A 19,921-nucleotide genomic window follows, 5' to 3' on the forward strand; every position below is an offset into this window, starting at 1 on the left:
CAAAAATGTCTGGAGCCTTACGTATTCTAGTTATAACACCTGACTACACTACATGATGATAGAGTTGATCTAGTGGTATCACAGAGGTTTACAGTCCTCTAGTCAAATCACAGGCCAACATACACTAAACTAATAACAACACAGGCCTATATACACTAAACCATTTACAATGCAGGCATTCCTACACTAAGCCAATTACAACACAGGCCTGCATGCACTAAACCAATTACAACACAGGCCTACATACACTAAACTAATAACAACACAGGCCTATATACACTAAACTAATAACAACACAGGCCTAAATAAACTAAAACATTTACAACGCAGGCATTCCTACAATAAGCCAATTACAACACAGGCCTGCATGCACTAAACCAATTACAACACAGGCCTACATGCACTAAACCAATTACAACACAGGCCTACATGCACTAAACCAATTACAACACAGGCCTGCATGCACTAAACCAATTACAACACAGGCCTGCATGCACAAAACCCTTCACAACAGTCTAACAGGAGTTATTTGAGATCTTCCTCAAGGACAGAGTAGAGCTTTGCCTGGGCTAAGCAGAGGTTGGCATCTGTAAGGGTGGGACAGCCAAGAGACCAGAGGTGACAGAATGAAGAGCTCAGGTAGAGATGTAGGGTTTGAAAATAGCCTAACAGTTGCAGTAGTCCAGAAATAAGATGACAAGTTCCTGGAATAGTACCTGCCACACTTTCTGTGTGAGGTGAGGTTTAATCCACGAATGTTGTAGAGTGGAAGACTGCAGGAGTGAGCCTCGATGTTAATGTATGCTGAGAACGAGAGTGTGCTGCATACGGTCACACTAAGGTTCTTCACAAGTTGTTAGCCTTGTTAGCTTGGTTTTACAGTTATCGAAGAGTGAACACACCTCTAATCAGATGGAAATCCCCAGGGATTCCTGGCCATACCGAGTCATATACATCTATTATATTGTACAGTGAATTCCAAAAGTATTTGGAAAATGACAAATGAACGTTTTTTTGCCTGTATTCTAGCCCTTTGGAAGTGAAATGATACAACGAACATGGGGACCAGCTTCAACTTGAGGGCAACACTTTCCAGTTTGGTTGAACTATTTTTAAATGAAATCGTTGTATCTTCATAGGCACAGTAGCATTCCACATCCAAAGCACTGGAATACACAGCAACAAAATGTGTCACTGTCAAAAACAGCATGTGGTTACTTTAAGACACTTGTTCTCATATAATTTGTTGTCTAAGGCTATTGTAGCTGGTGTTATGATGGGGTTGCTATGCCTAAAAGAAAAAAATGTGGATGAAGGAAGCAAAAATGCTGGCAGGGCATACTGAGCAGAACCAGAGTGAAATCGAAGCCGGACAAATGGCTTCCACTCAAAAAAATGTTTAAATGTTCCGCGCTCTAATCAAATTACGCGCCCTCCTTTTCTCGCTCCCCTCAAGCTTCACTTTGCTGACATACTGTTGCTCATGCCTGTTACATTAATTTATAATGTCCTTAATTCTTTTGCATTAGACCTAGATGTAAAGTGGAATGCATAAAGTAAATGAGTGATACTAAGATTGTTATGTTTCTTGATCATTTAGTTTGATGTAACATTCAGAGGGTTTTTCCCGCACAGAAAGTCGAGGTCCAACAGCCAGAGTTGGTTACTGCTTCATAACCTCTGATCATTCTCAGACAACATTTGAACAGTGACTGCTCTTGCAGTTCATTTGTGATGGCTGCTACAGTCCACAGGAAATGGCTAACGGAGTAGTAGATTCCCACAGTGGGGTTTTTAATCCATCCATTTGAATCCATCCCGGTTCTTTCATTCTTCTATTCCTTCATTCTCTACCTGCTCCCTTTCGTCATGCTCTCCACTTCATGTTCTGTGTTAAAAAGAACTACTTAAAACAATTTGCTATTTTACTGCATCCTCTGAAAACCGTCATGCAGACCAATGATGGATTTGGTGTTGAACTGAGAAAGCATCAGAAAAGAATCCCATACCTACTTTAAAATTCCGGGTTGGATCTTTGATGTGATGAAGGTGTTTTTCTTGAACTGCTTCAGGATTCTGTATGAATGTGTGATCTGTGATCCAGTGGGTTCTCTATGAAGTATTTATTTTATTCAGGTATTTTTTCATCCCACTTAGACATTAATGGCATGAGATTGATTCTCTACAATGGGAATATACATACAATAATATAATGTTTCCTGGTTCTGTCTCATGGATGAAACCCATCTGTAGATGACGTCCATTTTGAAGGTTATGGTTATGTTTGACAGGGACAAACTGATTATGTATCCATGACACTGTGTGATTGCTTATCGCCTTCCTAAAATAATAGCTTAAGTCATTTTTGTCAAAAAATGCCTAAATCTTCTCCTCATGGTGCTGGCCACCTCTGGTAAAATTGCCTACATCCTCAGTTGAACAGGTCATGTGATTCTACACCTTTAGTATAATGGCCTATGTCAAGAGTATGTCAGTATTTGGTTCAGTTTTTTGTGTTTTCTGAAAAAATGACTTGGGCCATTATTTTAGTAAGGTGACGTTATGTAATATTCACTGGGTTTTGTATTGGGCCGGTAGCTAGGGCCAATAAAGTTTCCTACGGGAGACATAACATTTTCTATGCTTTCGTACTGGATGTCTCCTAGTTGTAACTTGAATTTAACTGGACACATTAACGATAGACTTCATCATTGAATGCTCTAATCTTTATTTCACCTGGGCATTCACTATTACATACTGCGAGAACATGTTTTTACAACATCTGAAAAACCATTTCCAAGTAGTAGAAAATAAATCAGTAAAGTGCATACATGATAAATCAGGCTGCTTGTGTTAAAAATGAATGCAATTTCCGAGTTCTATGAATGTTCCAGTACTGTCATATTCCCTATTTATAGCACCATATTTTAGTCTAGTATTGTTTATGAAACCCATCTCAATCTGAGATGAAAGGAACAGTTGTGCAGTTTAAAAATGTTCTCATATACAAAACAGTAATTATGGCTTCTGTTTGTACAGATAGAAATAAACCGGGAAATGGGAAAATAAAGTTAAACAGATCGATGTTATGGATAGTTTATATATCATATCATCCTCTCAACTAAACCATAGTCAGGTGAACTCATGGATACCATTTTTATGTCTCTGAAGTTTGAAGAAAGCTGAAGGTAGAATCTGGAGTTTTTGCTAACTACGTTTGCTGTAATGACTGGTAGTCTACAGGAGCAGCTAGCATGGAACTAGCAAAGGGCTTAATTGCCTCAAACTCTTTTGGCACATTCAATCCAGTAGTACATCACCGTGTCCTTCTCCTCTTTTCTGTCATTCATCAAGGTATACTGCAACATCCTTGCTGTACACTGGCTCAAACATTTTCTGTACTTGTCCGTCAGTCACATACCTACAACAATATAACACATACACATGGTCTTTCTTTTTCTCTTTCTCTGATACTTGGTCAATAATGCCAAACCCTGCGGTGACATCCATAACATTCCTAAGTGCCTTTCTTCGATTCCCACTCCTGCAACAAAACAATCAACAGTTACATGGGTTATAGCCTTAGGTTCTGGTGTAACACACACACACAAACACAAAGATGACAGAAATCCCATCACAGCACTGATCTGATGTGTTTACACTATGAGCTGTCATCAAGTTATTACATACTGCCGGTAAATCATTAGACAAAATACTGTAGACAAGAACAGCCATACATATAAAATAACAATAATATCAATGTTTACAGTACACACTGTCAACAGGCACCAATGGTGGGTATCTAGGTAGTATCTAGGTAGTATCTAGGTAGTGTCCATGTAGTATCTACGTTGTTTCACCACTGTTCTTTTTACCTATACAGGTCAGTTAATATGGTATTCACATATCATAAGTACCATCAGAATTGTGAATTTCCTCACGCAATGCAAATATGAGTGATTCTGCACTTCACTGGGTGAAGCCATCTACTGTATATTTCAGTATATATCTCTACAATCTAGTAAAAAAATAATACAGCGAAAAGGGTTTCAAGGTGGATTTTCCCTTAAACACATGCCACATTCACGTAATTATTACCTCTAAACAAGAAACGTTTTAAAGTTTCTTATGTCGTTTTAATAATTTCTTAAACGGCTGTTATGCGTTTGTGTGTGTGTGTGGACGTGTTGACACAAGTGTGTATCTTGACTTACCATTGCTTTCTGCATGACGATTCCTTTAGATGAGGTGTAGATAGGGGGTTTCTTACGGGCCTCAAAGACACTGTAATAAGGACTCTGGGATTTACAGGTATCGACCTGGGCCACACACATACAGACACACGCACACACACAAACACACACAGATAACATCAGAGTTATCAAGATTAGTCAATGTGTTGTGCTTGTGTGTGTCTTTGTGTACATTAAGAGGGTTGTTACGCCGTGTGCGTGCATGAGAGTGTGTGAGTGCAGCAGGCACCTTGCTGGAGGGTCTTGTCTCTGCGGGGGCCCCCAGTGCCCCTCCAGCCAGACTCTTTTTCAGGTTCTCCTTAACCAGGGTCAGCCGAAGCTCCAGGTCCACTCTCTCACTCTCCTTCCCCCGGCATGCCTCCTCCAGCTGGCACACACGCAGATTCATGGACTCCCTCTGGTTCTCTGCTCAAGGAACACACAGAATTCTATAAGGGAGAACCTGACAGTAAAGATGAATTTACTGGGGGTAAATGAATACTGATATGTATGAAGGGATTCTTTTGGATGGGCAGAGTGTGTTTGCGAGTGTGTGTGTGTCTTACCTGTAGCTGCCTTCAGCCTCTCCTTTGCCTCTCTCCTCTCCTGTCTTAGTGTCAGCAGGCTACTCCGTATCCTATCCCTCTCTCTCTCCATCTCTTCTTTCTCTCTCATGTAACGTTTGGCGTCCTCCTGCGCTCGCGTTTTCCCATAGAGGCCATACTGATTGGCGTCTGGGGGGAAGGAGTCACAGGTGACAGAGATAAAAGGTTGAAGACCAGGAGAGGTTATGGGAAAAAGTCCTAACCTCATCCACTTCGCTCACTCTATTTACATACTGGATCTTTAGCTCTCTCTCTCTCTCCTCATGTTCTCCCTCTCTTTTCTCTCTCTCTCTCTCTAATCCCCCTCTCAAACTTTTTTGCACTTCTCACAGAGATTGAGATGGACAGAGAGACAGACACAGCGAGAAATGGTAAGAGCGAGGGAGAGAGAGCGAGGTCAGTAGCGGAGCTAATGAGGTTGTCTCATAAATCTCAGGTTTCCTCCTCTACTCCTCTCTCCAGACAGACAGACAGAGAGACTGCAAGAGGCTTTGAAGTGACACAGACTGAGTCGGAACTCTCACTGTGTGTGCGTTTCATTCAGAAGGTGTGCCCGTGTGTGTAAATGCAGAAACGTGTGTTATGTGTTTGTGTGTAGTGTGCGTGTCTTACTGGAGCCAGTGTGTTTCAGGGTCGACTTGGTGGTCCCAGAATCACTGCTGGAGAACCGGGACCTCCGCTTTGCCCGACTCTCCTCCTCAGTCTGTAGCGAGGGAAAGAGAGAGTGAAGAGAGAGCAAAGGGTCATGATGATAAAAATCAACAATAAAAAAAAGGGGGGGGGGGCCCAGTTCAGTTGGATAAAACAGTTGGTGGCACTCATGATAGCGGTGTTTAAACCTGGTCTGTGTGTGTGTGGCAGAGATCTAAGAAATGTTCAGCAAGGGGTTAACAAGCAATAAACGCTCTTTACTGATGCATCTCTTTCTTCTTGATCTCTCACTAACACAGAGAAAACCACAGGCAGATGTACACCCTCAGCCCCCACTTCAGAGGAGAGCCTTCTGTCTGGTATCAGTACTGAATCAAAGAGACCTCGCTGGATGTGTGTCCCCACCTGCTCTCCCTCGTAGGGAACATCGTCATACGGCCTTGAGTCTGTAGAGGTGCTGCTAGAAGATGTGGCCCACCTGAGACAGAGAGAAAATGAGATTTGACATATGGGTCTGCTGTAAAAACGAATGGAATATATTTTTTTTTGCTCAGTGCTCCAAGTTTAGGTGCTGTCATTGGGTTTAAGTTTATACACTCATATTTGAGGGCATTCGTATACATATTGGTTTCACCATTTAGAAAACCTAACATTTTATACATAGTCCAATAGTAACATACAAGCAAATACTTATTATTTGACGGTGCTGACCAAGATAACCTTCAGATATAACAGCATCTCTTAAATTTGCTCAAGATGATTTAAGGCAAAAAGACCTCAGAACAAACCACAACCATCGATTGCTGTTGTTAGGCGAAATACCTCTCTCACTCACTTTCTTTCATTCTCTCTCTTTGTCTCATTTTCTCTATCAATTTCAATTTTAAATTGCTTTATTTTCAGGAGAAATATTGCCAAAGAATCAATGTATACTGGGCATGTTTTCATAAAATAAAGTCACACATTTGCGAGATTAAACAAATAAAAAGAAACATAGTCTTAGTAGAATCTCCCTCCCCTCAGACTCACAGGAAGGAGTGTCGCGCGGCATCTCGGATGTTAGCGATGGTTTCCACGTCAACATAGTCGTAGTGTAAAGACTCTGGGTCTGTGGACGTCCCCGTCTCTGCCAGCAGCACACCCAGCCACCGACCTAACTCCTCAGAACTACGAGCCTACAGGGAGAGGGAGGAGGGAGAAGGAGGGGTGGGAGAGGGAAGATAGCGTAAGCGTAAGGTTTCTTCCTTAATCCGAGTTTACTACACCATTCGAGGTAATGCGCTAATGATACAGGAACGCTATGCTACATTGTTGCAGAGTATTTGGTACCTCTAATGCAGCCACCTCTGTAGCCCCCCTTAATATCCTGAGAGCGAAGGGGTGTTTGGGGCCCAGTCCTGGGGACACCTCGCACCCGTGGAGGTGTAAAGGGGCCAGGAAGGGCCGCGGGTCCCCTCGGTCAGGGTGGAAGTGGAGAGAGCCTCGACTTACACAACACCACAGATGCCTCCACACCTGGTTCACCAGCACAGACAGGTAGCCTGCAGGCAGACAGCAGAGAGGTCTGTAAGGACAGGTTATGTAGACTATCTATGCACATCTGTAGTTACAGAAGAAAGAGACAGATACATATATAGACTGAAAACTAGCGAGAGAGGATTCGAGAGAGAAGGCAAGGAGTAGTTCGGGGGCGGTACCTCGGCCAGGGTGTGTGTCAGTAGGGAGCGTGCGTGAGTCACTGGGGAGGGGATGCTTCCTCTTGGAGAAACTAATGATGCGTGTTATCTTACGACCTGCTGCCAGAGCACCCCGCTTCACCTTACCTGCCAATACACACACAAACGTTAACATAGCTATCTAAATGGAGACCCCAAAGCTGATTAAAAAAAATCCTAACCATAGTGATAGGCTAACCCTAACCTTAACCTCAATAACTTATTATTTGTGCCCAACCTTAACCTAGCCCTAATGCCTTACCCCAAAACCTAACTATTAATGCCTAACCCTAATTCTAACCCTAACTCCAGTTGCCTTTACCCTAACACACAAGACAAAATAATGCCTTTTTCAAATTGGAGACAGGACAAAAGTCCTATAAATAGTAAAATAACTAGTAAAATATTTCTGATTAAATCAACGTTTGGGGAAATGTTTGTCCCTGTTACACAGTTAAGTCAGAAACACACACACACACACACACACACACACATATAACCGAGCACAGTACTATAATACACCATATTCTTTCGGGAAGCCGTCCAGGGGTTGAAAAGTGCTTCTCTCACCACTGTCTCTGGTGTTCTCTGCTGCGGTCACCCCGACACTGTCTGAGTCGGACGTAGTCTTCTCACCAGACAGCCTCTGGCAGGACGCACACAAACACATAATAACAGTTCAGTCAGCAAACACCAAACACACAGGAACTAACTCAATCATCCTCCCATCTCTCCTGTGGTCCTGAAAGCAGAGGGAAGGAGGGAGAGAAAGAACAGGGGAGGAAGGGAGTAGGACTTACGGTTCAGCGACAGTGACAAACTTTAATCAGGGGTTAAGGATGTGACTCAACTCTGTCAGTCCAGTTTACCGTCCCCATGACTGCACAGCCAGCACCCTATCTCTTCACTACATTGGACCAACCCATAGGACTCATGGTCAAAAGTAGGGCACCATAAAAGCATGCCATTCGGCAGGCAAGCTTAGACACTTTCGGGCAAAATTCTTCACTGGGGGACAGTCATGCAATAAATCCCAGTGGGAGTGAGGCGTTGTTCTATTACCTGGTATACAGTAAGTCATTTGTTAGATTTCTATGTTTAGGCGCTAGTTTCTGTTGGTTTGCTGGTAGACACACAAACACACACACACACACACGTAACCCACAGCGTAACCCAGTACCTTCTCCAGCTCAGTCTTTCTGGGAATAATGGGAGAAATGGACTCATCTGCTCCTTTCTCCTGGCCACTGACTTCACGGACAACCTGTGGAAAACCGAAAGACAAACAATGAGAAAGGTATAGAATGGTGTCTGCGCACAGTTTATGTGAATTTTCATGTGTGTGTGTGTGTGTGTGTGTGTGTATGTGGGTGTATATGTGTGTGTGTGTGCATGTGTGATTTTGTGTGTGTCCATCCTCACTCTGAGCCACATGTCTGCCTGCTCCTTGCTCTGAACAGCCAGGACGAGGGAGTCTCCGCTGGGCAGAGTGAACCTCAGCTCGTGCCTCTTCCTGCGTCCGTCTTTCGGGGTGTAGACCACAGTGCACTGGGGCAGGTGCAGGTCGACGTACGGGGACAAGTCCTTGGAGCTCTTAAAGCACTGGGGGGGGGGGGCACGGGGTGAGTGTGGAGGGGGGAGGGTGGGGTGTGTGCACTCAATGTGTCCCTATGTCAGTGAAGCGGGCCAACGCACGTTCCCAATGGAAACACACATCGGTAGGTTTGGTGACCACTACGACTGAGGGGATCCGGAAATGTAACTTCAAATTCAGCAGGTTGTTACGACGATATCGGACCAACAATAGAACTGTGGTTTTATTTCTGATAAGTACAGCATGTTACCAGGATTTCCAAATGTTACTGGCGGATTCAGAACTAAGAGCTGACGGATTCAGAACCAACATGATATGTAAGGCCCAACATTAGCTAAACGGAGACATGAAGTCATCTGGCTTGATTAGCGTTTAGCAATTTGTGCACACATTATTTTAGTTAGGCAGCTAAGACGCCGTCACATTTGGCAGAGAACTAGATAAAACCAACCAATAATATATAATATATAAAGGGATTCATTTAATAGAAGCAACTAGAAAAGCAGCATTCCCATTGTTGTTCCTCTTGGGTATATCGGTTGAGGTCACGCTGATAGAAACAGGAACAGCGTGGGGCAAACACTGCCTGTGAGCTCTGTGAGTGTGTTGAGGGGCGGGGCTTGGTGTGTGTGGCCCCGGGCAGCTGTAGGAGTGACATGAATGACTATTGGAGTCTGTGTAGAGAAGATGATGTGTTACAGCCAATCACAGTTACGTATACGTTTTTTTCAATAGCATGGTTTTATTGGCACGGTGCTCCCAAAACAAAACACCTGGTGACAGAAAACATTGTCTCACTGGTTCTGAATGCCGGACTGCCTGGGTTGTACCTGTAGCCTGTTCTCTCGTATGACAGTCAGTTGCTTGGCCCACTGTCCGAAGCGTTTCTTCCGCAGCAGGAAGGCGCAGATTCTGCAGTCCCTGGCAGACAGCATGGAACTCTCATCACTAGGCCACTGGTGGGTCGGCCTGGACTCTGTCCCCGCTCCTCTCTCCTCCTCATCGTCCTCATAGGACTCATAGGAGCTACTCAGGGCATCCGAGTCATTGTCTGGGGAGAGGGATCAGGAAACGGAATTCTACTGAGAACAATTCGAAAGTTATTTTTCACGTTGAAACTTCAATCTGATTCAAATCGCTGTGATTGAACCCAACCCCAACTGCTACATATGCAAAGCCAATCATCATATATTTTAAAGGTAATACATTTTTGGGCACATTTTAAAGAATGAAGTAAATATGTACAGCCATAGAACACTACACTGAGACTGAAGACACTCCCCTGGGTCTGAAGACACTCCACTGAGACTAAGTTTATTTTGTCACAGTGGTATGCATTCTAAGGCACTGAACTCACAGGAGTTGTTGCGTCGTCTGTTGATGCAGGTGGGCGTGTAGTTGTTCTCCGCCTCCTCATAGTAACCATCCTCTATGGAGTTCGGCAGTCTGGAGCTAGGGCGCGTGGTGATGTACTCAGGCTGCTTGCCTGGACTGAGGGGTGCAGCCTCTTCATAGTCGCCCTCAGGAGGGGGGGTGGTGGGCAGGGGCGGGGGGGTCTCGGCCGAGCGAGGAGAGGAGTCTGCATTCTATAGGGTGGATAGACAGGTACTCCTTATATTACACGTGACATACAAAAAACATGCAATCAGACATGAAAAACAACAGTATTTTGAAATGGATAGATGAACATTTGTACACACACAAATATATACACACACACACACACACACACACACACACAAAACACAAGACAGGGACGCTTCACCACACTTCAGCTTGATGGATGAGCTCTGAGAACACTATAGAGGATCATCTAACAGTAAGTAGAGATTTCTAACTCCATGCCATAGATCACCAGTGACAAGCATGTGTGCATGGAAAACCACTGCCTATTGAATATCACTGTTTCTGTCTTTTTCTACCTCCCTACAGAATATAACAGTCCATCCTTTTTCGAACTGTCTCTCAATTGAATATCACTGTCTGTGATATTGGTCTGTCTCTGTATATAATGTATCTATGTATATAATGTCTCTATAATGTCTCCAACCATTCTTAAGAAGAAATCGTAGAAACCACTCCTCTTCTACTGTTCAAGGGGTTGTGGTCTATATTACCCCAAAAAGCAGGCAAGGATGCATATGTCGAAAATCCACCAGAAATAGTAGACCATCTGGGAACTTTTGGCATACTATTTTGAGCGTACTGTGGTTTGGGAGATACTACAGTAATCTTCTCCCATACTAATCTGGCATAATATATAGTATGCAAGTATGCAATTTGAGATTCAGCCTGTGTGTGATTTCTGAGTGTGCACATGGCCCTGCAGAATCAGGTCCTTTTATGGGCATTGGCAGAGTGTTTACCTATGCTAATTAGGAACAATTGGCACAGACTTTCTATTTACAAGGACAATGGGATTCCTCGTTATAAGAACATGGGTGTGAACAATTATGCAGTTTAAGAACACGTCATGAATCTGATGTAGACTTTTTTTAGGACCTTCTCGTGGGTTCAAAGCTATTTCTCATTCACAATCTTGTTGAAGTTATTATTGATGCTGAGGTACGAATCTAGGTAGAACTTTATGCTTTTGGTCCTGGAATCTGGCAATATTTTGGATAATCATTCCTTTCATCTCAATGATGTTTAATGTCATGGCCTAAGTCTGACATCACTGGTGAATGTGTCTTTCCTTCTCTATCTGTTTCCCTCAGTCTCTCATTCTCCATCTCTCCCTTTGCCTTCCTGTTCAGTCTCTCTCTCCATCATCGATCCGTCTGTCACAGTCTTTCTCCATACAGTATGTCTCCCTTTCCTTCTCTGCTAGTCTCTCTTATCTGCCTTTCTCTCTCTTTCTCCATTTGTCTCTCCTTCTCCTTTAGTATCATTCTTGTCCGTCTATCTGTCTGTCTGTCTGTCTGCTCATTCTGTACATATCCCTCTCTCTGTCTGGCTTCCCTAGTTTCTCATCCACTTTCCCCTCCTTTTCTCTTTCTGTCTTTCATGAACTCGTAATAATTCATTAGGGAGCTTTGGCGGGTCTCAGAGCACACTGACGTACAGACCCTGACTGACAGCTAGACGATCAGCCCGGACATAACTGCCCTGCAGCTGGAAAGACAGAGGGGGGGACGGGGGGGGGACGAGGAAGAGAGAAAACCGTCTGTCATCTCCCCTTACTTCCATAACCTCTCTGTCACCTCTCCTTACATCCCTAACTCCCTGTGATCACCCACAGCCCTTAATGTACATCGCCAGTATCCATGTTTATGTTACGTGTGTCAGGAAGAATCGCATTCCACACTGTTTCTTCAGGGGAACGTTTCCATGGTTACAAGGATGTTGTGCACATACAGTGAAGTAGTTAACAAATGTCACAGGCGCACATGCACACGTCAATATCAACTGGTTTAGACTAACAATGAAATAGATGATAATATATTCACGGGGCTATAATTATATGTATATACTGCATATATATGTATACAAATATGTATATTCATATAAAAGAAATAATAATTACAAAAAGATAGGGAACCAGTAACTACCTTAGAATTACTGATGTTGTATATGTTATGGGTAGTGGTACCTGTAGCAATAGATAGGTAATAAAACCTAGCAGCACTGATGACTGTGTGTGTGTGTGTTGTGTATTTTGTAGTGTAAATATGTGTGTGTGTGCGTGCATACTTCCTAATACTTGAAAGCGATATTGTGAATTATGTTAGTGCTGCTCACATAATGTTGAATTCCTCACAGAATCTGTATTATATCCTCACAACGGCACATTATTAACTCACTGTCACAACATACTATAATGAAATATGACAGGGAGAGAGTCTGGTGTCATGTAGATATCCATCATGTTCACTCTCACTTCTATATCACTGCCTTGTTACATTTCATCATCTGTAAGCTGTGGTAAAACATTTTAACATAATGTGTTCATTTTTAAATTGAAAAACAAAGCAGATCAAAACTGAACGGAACCAACATTAAAGTTTACCAGTTCAGGTGCCGTGCAGTTTGGTAGCGATGTGGACTTTGAATGAGTACAGTGCATTGCTTACCTGTTTCGAAAGAGTTGTGTCTGCTGTGTGCGCGTCTGTGTTTGTGATTGACTCCCGTTTCTGGTTCTCTGTCATGTCTTTCAGCTCTCCTAAGTCACAGTCTGGACAGAGGAAGGTACCATGATGGTACATTTTGGCAGAGTGAGTGGACTGGAAGGCATTGTGGACACATTCATTTAAAACGTCAGATGTCCATTGGTTAGATAGGTCTATGGATATTACAGTAGAAGGGCTGGCTGTTTGGCAACAAACCTGACACATGGGGCAAAAAAGACATTGGCTGTTTGTTAAAAACCTGATTACATTTGTACAATGAGCACTTCTCTGTGTCTCATACCTTTTGCAGTTGGTTAGCCGGCTAGCGAAGCCGTGTCAAAACACCTCATAACAAGCCACATATGATTTCCCATATGGCTGGTTCTTGTCATTGTTGCTAGCTATAGTATTTGACTCTTCAGAACCATAACATTGAACGGTATCATTATGATGACAGCAATTATCAACCGGTTTACACCAGATCAAATAATGTATCACTCCATAAAACAGGATGAACTTACTGAATGTCTCAAAGAGGGATTCCACAAAGCTGGTTCCATTTTGGTAGACTGAAGTATTCATGTATAAATAGTCTGCTCCTGTCACTAGGGGAAATATGAAAACAACACACAAGCACACGTTTATTAAGTCATATTGTTAGATTTGAGTTGTTATGTGTGCTAATTTGAGGGTATTTTCATGGAAATTGTATGAACAATTTAGAAAAAACATCATGTGTTATACATAGTCCCCCCATTTTATGGTACTAAAAGTACTAAAAGTAAAATTGGGTTCCAAGTGGTGTATTATTAGGTGTTTTTTTGCATCCTTAGTGAATGAATGAAATGGTATTCAATGTCCCACATGATTCTAGACACTGAATTTGCATTTTAAGTCTGTTCCTGGTGTTTGACAAGATAAGGACCAACAGTGCAATTCAAAGTAGCCATCATGAGGAACATAAATCTGAATCAATAGATAATTGATATTACAAAACATAATGAGGTGCCAAAATCAACTGTTTCATACATTAAGAAAAAAGAAAGCACTGTTTCACCAAGTGATGGCTAACAACATGCTAGATTAAGGAAGTTCATGTTCATTGGTGAAGAACGGTACTCCATGACATGCAAACCATTAGTAAGACTCAAGGATAGAACTAAACAGTACTGTGAAAGAGCCTGTAGAGTACTGTAACGATATCCGTCGGACTAGCCTGTACCAGAGTAACAGTTCAGTTAACTGTGACATAACTTAAGCATGATAGGTCAAATTTAGAATGGAAAGGGTAATATATTATTATGTAGTCTGCTACCTGTAGGTTGTAGTTGTTTCAGCAGGTTTCTGACAGAGGTCTTCTTTTCTTCTGTAGGAGAGCTCAAAGTCTCATGGTCCAGCAGCTTCAGCAAAACATTTAGCTCCGTCACCAGGACCTCCATGGCTAGGGGTGGGGTTAAAGGTAATTGTTTTGAGAATAAAGGTCAGGAAGTTAGAGGACAAGGGTTGATGGCCAGATTAAACAATCGTGTGTGTGACACCTATCTGTTCACAAATAATACACAAACATACACACACGCGCACACACACATACACACACTCACATACACCACTTTCTTTTTACTTAGTATTCTTCATAATTACCAGCACTATTTAAACCATACAAATACCAGTGTTTAGACAGCCTTGGAAAGAGTGTGTGGGTAGGACTGTGAGGAGTTGTGGGGACAATTGGCCCTGGTCAAATGCTTATGTTTAATTTGATTTCCTACAGTTTAGCAGTTCGCATCAACACAGCATCAACATTTCATATGTCTAACTCATTAGATACATTTTTAAAAGTGTGGAGTTTCATTAGCATTCCTTCACAACTTCTCCCCCCAGGTTGTCTCCCTCTGCTGTAGTAGCAGTTTAGTGACTTTATGAATACATTGAAAGGAAACTGCAGTTAATGGTGAAGCGGTAGTTCATGGTTACACTGACTGGTGACTCCCACTGCACTTCCGTTGCCACCCCCAGTCCTGTCATTATATGAAAAGACACTCTTTAACCACTCTTTTTTTGACAACCCCATACTCTGTTTCCTGGATAGACAGGTTTGAAATGATTTCACTGTGAATGCCTGAGTGCTTTCAACATACCTGGAGACACTGTCCTCAAGTTACTCAACTGGAGCAAACTATGTTTGCATTTTATATGAGGCACACGACCAAAAGTGTTTGATGACCCAGCCTCTTTCATTTTGGGTATTTACATGCTGTTCATTATGATCTGAGTCTTGGGGTTTTCTATGTTCATTCAGTGGTGTAGGAGTGTCTGATTCACATGTTGATACGTGAGGAGGGACTAGACCGCTACTTGCTTATAGAACAGAGCTAAAATAAACATTAGCTCAGCAAGAAGGTGCTCCTGAGAACAGGTTTGGGAAATGTATGTGTTTGTGTGTGCATGAATGTGTTGGACCGTCAACCATACATAGTAAAAACCCTCAGACACAACAACCTGGACTAACCATGGGCTGATTTTACCAACCCAAACCCAAGTTCATCTCTCCTATCTCCTTTGAAAACAGCAGTGGATATAACAAAAGGAATTGTAAATATTAGAAAAATCTAAATAGTGTATTAAATACAAATTTGAAATATTATATTCACAATGTTATTGGGATATTAAAGCAGCTTTTCTTCCTTTTTATGCTCGAGAAGTGTATTTTAATTTAACAATTCTTAATAATTTGCAGTGCTGGAGATTCTGTAGACCTGTTATTTAAGGGTATGTTGGTACATATCAGTTTCGCTAAGTGTACTAGTTTAGGGCAACAAATGTTTAGGGACAGATACATAATGTTGAAATGAAACACTTTTTGTTTGGTATTTGGTTGCGAACCCTTTTGCACCCAATAACTCACAGAAATCCAGTGAACCTCCCAGATGCTAGATATCTTCCCTGCAATGTTCTGCCAGGCCTGTACTGCAGACATCTTCTGTTGTTATTTGGTTTCCAACAAGTCTGAAGGCATTTGCTTGTACTATGTTCTGCACACCCCTGACATTATTCTGCTGCTGCTGTCAGCAGTTACATCATCACCTAGGACCAATGAGCCAGCCAGTTACATCGGGAGCCATACATGCTAAAACGCTAACACCCCCTCCATCATATTACACAGATGATGTGGTATGTCGTGGATCTTGGGCGGTTGTTTTTCTCCAAAAATCTTTCCTCTTGTCATCGGGTGTTATCTTTGTCTCATCAGTCTATTTTAAACTCTACAGGCTCTTACACATACTTTATAGCAAACCGTAACCAGGCCTTCCTGTTTATGAGTGGACGAACTAGTGGTTTTCACCTAGCCACGTAGACTCTTGCAGTTTCTGCGAATTGGTACATAAATGCACACATCCGGGGTGTTTTCTTTTCTTCTTCGTCATGGTGAGAATTCCTCAATCATCCACTGTAGTGGTCTTCCTTGAACTACCAGATTGTTTAGCATTGCTGAGCTCACCACTTTGTCTTGAACTTTAAACTGGTACTGTACTGATGTTCCAAACAAACAACTGTTGTTTTTGGTGAGACTATGGTTTTGGATATCTTACTGATGCTTTTCAGTTTAATAAGAGCAGCCTTGACTTTCATTGACACATTTGACCCTGATGTTGACAGACAATAATAACAGACTCTAAAGACAAACACAAAGCTCAATATCAATGCTGGACATTGACAGAACCCTGTGTCCACAAATGATGTGACGGAACACAGATGACTAACCAGAACCACCTGTCAAGCCAATTGTCCCAATACTTTTGATGCTGGGTTTTCTGTATAAAAGAATGTTTGACATATGCATACTGTATATGCCTGTAAATAACAGGCTATACACACTAACTATATTAAACACACACACACACACATATTCATATCCAATACACAAATGTAATAGTGGTCAAATGATTCAACAAAACACAACCACACCACCTACTTTTCTGTCTTCCACCCCCCCCCCCCCCCCCCTTTCTGGGGTAGGGGAAACCCAGATGCTGCCTGGTTTTATGTCTATACAAACAGCTGGACATCTTGGCTGTGAGAGAGAGTAGTCTAAGCCAAGAAGTCCCACCTCCTCTGCTTTCCTCCCCCTCTCCTCAAATACAACAGAATAAATAGGCGTGCTGGGTCTTTGCCTAAATCGATTTCATATGCCAGCTACTCAGACAGTGTGTATATGTTTCCCTGGCAGTAGGTTGTTAAGCCCATAGGAAGACCCACCTCAGAAAAATATGTTAGGGAGCAGCACTTTTGACACAAATGCAGACATACAGGTCCTGCATACACACACACAGACACACACACACACACACACACACAGACAAACACACACACACACACACACACACGCACATACTCAAACAGATACAGACTACACACACACTCACAAACACAAACAGTTTTGGAGAAGTACTGATGAGGAAGCCAGTGTCTGGTTGTTGCTGGTAATTCTATGCATGGTGATACCCAAGGATCCCAGCCACAGTAATGCAATAAATAGGGAATAAGGAGCCATTTGGAGTCTATCTTCTGTAACAGGCAGATGTCCAACACTCAGACTAAACTCTAGTGGGCACATAATGACAACACACAAAGCAGAAATCTCTACTCCACGCCAGCATTCATAACTCAGAATTTACCCCTTCGGTCTCCATTGATCTCACAGGTGCCCAAGCCACCACAAGCAGTCGCTAGAGAGCAACAAGGCAAGGCAACCATACTGGGTTACTAAACTCTGGACGGCGCTGACCAATAATACCGCTCTTTGTGCAAACCCTGTGCTAATTCGCAAGCAGGATTCATAACCTGGTCTCGCAATGACGCAGCTGAACATGCAGGCAAGAATATTGCTGAACCCTCTCACCCTGTTCACCCATTGTTCTAAAAATCCTACTCTGGGTCAATCAGGAGAATAAATGCAGCTACTAACAATTTCTTTCCCAGTCACTCTCAGTACCTGGCCCTCTGTCCCACAAACACTAAAAGGACTACGCTAGACCACATCAAGAAACCTCCTAACTTATCATTAAAAATAAAATAGTTGTACTTCACTACTGCGAAAACTCTGTACATCGTCATTCCTCAAGACAGATTTACATCGTTTAGATCAAACTGTAAATCTGCAAACAACTGTAAATGACTGTATTACAAATACAGTCATTTACAGTTCTATACATTATTTTATAGAACACTTCTTAATGAATCTCAACTCAAGTAGATTGTATGCAAACTGTCAACTTGTGCATACGCTGTCAATCACTATGTGAATGTTCTTGACAAATAAAGGTGATTTGGATACTGCCAGCAGCCAATTTAATGTCCTCCCAACAACAGTATCTCACAAAAGTGGGTACACCCCTCACATTTTTGCTAATATTTGATTAAATCTTTTCATGTGACAACACTGAAGAAATGACACTTTGCTACAGTGTGAAGGTGTGAGTGTACAACTTGCATAACAGTTTAAATGTGCTGTCCCCTCAAAATAACACAACACACAGGCATTAATGTCTAAACCGCTGGCAAAAGTGAGTACACCCCTAGTGAATATGTCCAAATCGGGCCCAAAGTGTCAATATTTTGTGTGGCCATCATTATTTTACAGCACTGTCTTAACCCTCTTGGGCATGGAGTTCACCAGAGCTTCACAGGTTGCCACTGGAGTCCTCTTCCACTCCTCCACGATGACATCCCTGAGCTGGTGGATGTTAAAGACCTTGTGCTCCTCCACATTCCGTTTGAGGATGCCCCACAGATGCTCAATGGGGTTAGGTCTAGGTACTACCCTCAGCTTCTTTAGCAAGGCAGTGATTGTCTTGGAGGTGTGTTTCCCTCAATGAACTGTAGCTCCCCAGTGCCGGCAGCACTCTTGCAGCCCCAGACCATAATTTTTTCAGTGTTGTCACATAAAAAGATATAATCAAATATTTGCAGAAATGTTAGGGGTGTACTCACTTTTTTGAGATACTGTATCTACCTAAAACTACCTAGTCACCTTACCTCACAATATCTACATATCTACCTCAAACTACATAGTGAGTTTTCCTCACCATATCTACATATCTACCTCAAACTACTTAGTCACTTTATCTCACTACATCTATAAATCTACCTCAGACTACCTAGTCACTTTATCTCACTACATCTATAAATCTACCTCAGACTACCTAGTCACTTTATCTCACTACATCTATAAATCTACCTCAGACTACCTAGTCACTTTATCTCACTACATCTATAAATCTACCTCAGACTACCTAGTCACTTCACTTCACCAAACCTAGATATCTCCAGCTACCGCAAAGTACCTAGTACATAGTTACATAGTCACTGTACTGATACTCGTTAAATAGCCAATCATAATGATCATCATATCTTTTTAGCTATTATCTTATTTTATATGACTTCTCGTGTTGATTTATTTCTTACTATCTTATTGTATGTTGTGAATGGCCTCATGAAAACAAATAGCTCTTACTGGCTTCATCTGTTTTATTTGCTGAATATAACAAAATGTGATTAGATTTGTAATGGAGTCTGGCCAACGAGTGAAGGGTCACAGCCAGTCAGATGAACTGGGTCAAACTGAGTGGGCTGCCCATGTAAACACAAAAGTTCCTGAACCAGGGGGCCTCAGTAGAGACAGACAAAGACATTGTTTGTTATTGACACACCTACTAGATCCTGACCCTTCAGCACATCACTCATCTGCAAGCCACTCCCACTGGCTTGTGTGTATTCGGTCACTGAAACATGATTTGTTAAAATGTGTTCTACCAAAGAGATTCCAGCCATGCTCTAAAGCCCTGTGGCTAAACCCCGGCTGGAAAAACTGACCGACCGATAAGGGAGAAAGAGATGGACAGAGAGAAGGAGGAAGGAAGAGAGGGAGGGACAGGGAGAACAGGATGGAGGGAGGAAGGGAGTAGATAGAGGGCAAGAACCTGCCAAATCTATCAACTTCTTGATTACTCTATGG

General features: G+C 42.4%; 1 protein-coding gene across 2 annotated transcripts in view; it reads right to left on the reverse strand.

Annotated features, from left to right (window-relative positions):
* Positions 1 to 2,722: 2,722 nt before the first annotated feature.
* Positions 2,723 to 19,921, reverse strand: part of afap1l1a (actin filament associated protein 1-like 1a) — a 35,779-nt gene continuing 18,580 nt past the window's right edge. For both annotated transcript variants that reach the window (XM_013133438.4, XM_029119285.2), the window contains exons 2-18: positions 14,222 to 14,347; positions 13,428 to 13,511; positions 12,871 to 12,971; positions 10,155 to 10,383; positions 9,628 to 9,848; positions 8,626 to 8,805; positions 8,384 to 8,467; positions 7,774 to 7,849; positions 7,186 to 7,311; positions 6,818 to 7,029; positions 6,518 to 6,663; positions 5,894 to 5,966; positions 5,450 to 5,540; positions 4,799 to 4,966; positions 4,483 to 4,658; positions 4,215 to 4,319; positions 2,723 to 3,544 (exon numbers count right to left, since the gene is read on the reverse strand). In XM_013133438.4, the coding sequence (XP_012988892.3) occupies positions 3,518 to 3,544; positions 4,215 to 4,319; positions 4,483 to 4,658; positions 4,799 to 4,966; positions 5,450 to 5,540; positions 5,894 to 5,966; positions 6,518 to 6,663; positions 6,818 to 7,029; positions 7,186 to 7,311; positions 7,774 to 7,849; positions 8,384 to 8,467; positions 8,626 to 8,805; positions 9,628 to 9,848; positions 10,155 to 10,383; positions 12,871 to 12,971; positions 13,428 to 13,511; positions 14,222 to 14,347 (2,225 nt within the window). In that variant the 3' untranslated portion in view covers positions 2,723 to 3,517. The remainder of the gene's footprint in view (positions 3,545 to 4,214; positions 4,320 to 4,482; positions 4,659 to 4,798; positions 4,967 to 5,449; positions 5,541 to 5,893; positions 5,967 to 6,517; positions 6,664 to 6,817; positions 7,030 to 7,185; positions 7,312 to 7,773; positions 7,850 to 8,383; positions 8,468 to 8,625; positions 8,806 to 9,627; positions 9,849 to 10,154; positions 10,384 to 12,870; positions 12,972 to 13,427; positions 13,512 to 14,221; positions 14,348 to 19,921) is intronic.

The sequence above is a fragment of the Esox lucius genome, chromosome 4 (genome assembly GCF_011004845.1).
Source record: "Esox lucius isolate fEsoLuc1 chromosome 4, fEsoLuc1.pri, whole genome shotgun sequence".
Lineage (NCBI taxonomy): Eukaryota > Metazoa > Chordata > Actinopteri > Esociformes > Esocidae > Esox > Esox lucius.